Source organism: Eimeria mitis, genomic scaffold, assembly GCF_000499745.2.
Source record: "Eimeria mitis Houghton genomic scaffold, Emh_scaff6333, whole genome shotgun sequence".
NCBI lineage: Eukaryota > Apicomplexa > Conoidasida > Eucoccidiorida > Eimeriidae > Eimeria > Eimeria mitis.
The window spans coordinates 927-2,966 of record NW_013574515.1 but is presented as its reverse complement, the minus strand read 5'-3'; the positions used below and the strand labels follow the sequence as shown (position 1 = coordinate 2,966).

The window sequence follows — 2,040 nt, the reverse complement described above, 5'->3', positions numbered from 1 at the left end:
AATAATAATAATATATAATAATAATATTTAAATATATATTTTTATGGCCTCAAATTATAAACACAGCATGTATTAGTTTATATATATACACCTCATTCATAAACATGAATTATACTCTTATATAAACCCAGCACAACATACACAACACAAGTGTCAATATTATCTAACAAAATTAATATATAATATAATGTATTACATTAGGGTTTAATCAGCAGCCAAACCTAGGGTTTAGGGTTTAGGGTTTAGGGTTTACGTCAGGTCGTTAACACTCCTCACCACAATAATAAATAATAAATAAGAATAGTAATAAAAATAATAAATAAAAAAATAAAAAAAAAACAAAGGGGATGAACAAGCAACACAGCGAGAAGAAACTGAGAAGGGTTTGCACTCTAAACCCTAAACCGTAAAACCCTAAACCCTAAAAACCCCAAACCACGTTCAGGCTAAACTCTCCCAAGAGCTAGGGTTTAGGGTTTAGGGTTTAGTAAAGAAGAGGTATCAGTGCGGCAACCGAGACAAGAGATATCTTCATACAGCATCATATATCATCCTTGTGTGGTGTATATGCTAGGGTTTAGGGTTTAGGGTTTAGGGTTAACATGCAAACAAAGATAAGAAGAGGAGACTATCTCCATCAGTTTTCTCTCTCTTTCTCTTTTTTTTTTTTTTATAATACATCACCAACTCTCTCCTTTACATCTACAGCTGACGTATACTCCTTGCAGCAGCAGCAGCAGCAGCAGCTGCTGCTGCTGCTGCTGTTTTAGTAGCTGCTGTTGCATAGGTGCTGCTAAGGCAGCAGCAGCAGCAGCAGCAGCAGCAACAGCAGTAGCAGCAGTAGCAGCAGCAGAATATTACAAAGGAATCTCCCTCGCCTTGAGGCGTCCAAACCCTAAACCCTAAACCCTAAACCCTAAACCCTAAACCCTAAACCCTAGAACGCCAGTTATCTCGCGTCAGCAGTGTTTATAAAAGCCAAAAAAAAGAGAAAACACCTGTACCTTACAGGCAGCACCCTCCAAACCCTTTTCCCCCAAGGGTTTAGGGTTTAGGGTTTAGGGTTTAGGGTTTAGGGTTTAGGGTTTAGTAGCCGAGAAAACCCTGAAGAATATTTTCTGTAAACTTCGTTATCATCTCTTGCTGCCTTTCGGTGTCTCCACACAACTTCATCAGCGCCTCTCTACACACAAACCCTAAACCCTAAACCCTAAACCCTAAACCCTAAACCCTAAACCCTAATACCTGTGTGATAAATCAACGTGCCTCTGGTAAGCTTACTGTTCCCTTTCGAGTTAGGGTTTAGGGTTTAGGGTTTAGGGTTTTTCTTTACATTTAGGGTTTAGGGTTTAGGGTTTGCACTCTCATATAAGGTTTATAAGGGTTTAGGGTTTAGGGTTTAGGGTTTAGGGTTTGTAATACTCACCGTACGATTTGTATATCCTCCCACTGTCTCTGCAGGTTTCTTAGTTTTTCTTTTTCTTTTTGTTTCTTTTCTCTAGGCGACAGCAGCAGCAGCTGCTGCTGCTGCTGCTGCTGCTCTGTCTCTGTCTCGCTGCTGCATGCCTGCTGCAGCTGCTGCTGCAGGCTGCTGCGGGGAGAGTTGCTGCTGCAGCAGAGCCGCATAACAGCAGCTTTAGCTTCTCCTTGTAGCTGTACATACACCGCAACACAAACCCTAAACCCTAGAAAACACAAACCCTAAACCCTAAACCCTTAAAACCCTAAACCCTAAAAAAACTTTTTCAGGGTTTAGGGTTTACAGACGATGAAGCGGAGAAAAAAAAAACAGGATAAGGAGCCCATACTCCAACCGACACAAGCGTTTAGGGTTTAGGGTTTAGCGTCTAGGGTTTAGGGTTTAGGGTTTAGGGTTTACGCCGTGAGAGAAAGATGTATGCTGAATCGATGATAAAATTTTTGTTGCTTTGTCGTGCAGCCCCCGCCGCAGAAAATCCTCAAACAGCTTTATAGAAGCCCCTGAAACACAAACCCTAAACCCTAAACCCTAAACCCTAAACCCTAGACACTACACACGTA

The 2,040-nt window shown here is 41.3% G+C and overlaps 1 protein-coding gene across 1 annotated transcript in view; it reads right to left on the bottom strand.

Moving 5' to 3' along the window:
• Window positions 1-1,086: 1,086 nt before the first annotated feature.
• EMH_0087080 (uncharacterized protein) overlaps window positions 1,087-2,040 on the bottom strand; it is a gene marked incomplete at both ends in the record, with an annotated part of 1,354 nt that continues 400 nt past the window's right edge. Inside the window, 3 exons of the mRNA XM_013501111.1 lie at window positions 1,087-1,183; window positions 1,427-1,653; window positions 1,880-1,980. Of these exons, the coding sequence (XP_013356565.1) occupies window positions 1,087-1,183; window positions 1,427-1,653; window positions 1,880-1,980 (425 nt within the window). The remainder of the gene's footprint in view (window positions 1,184-1,426; window positions 1,654-1,879; window positions 1,981-2,040) is intronic.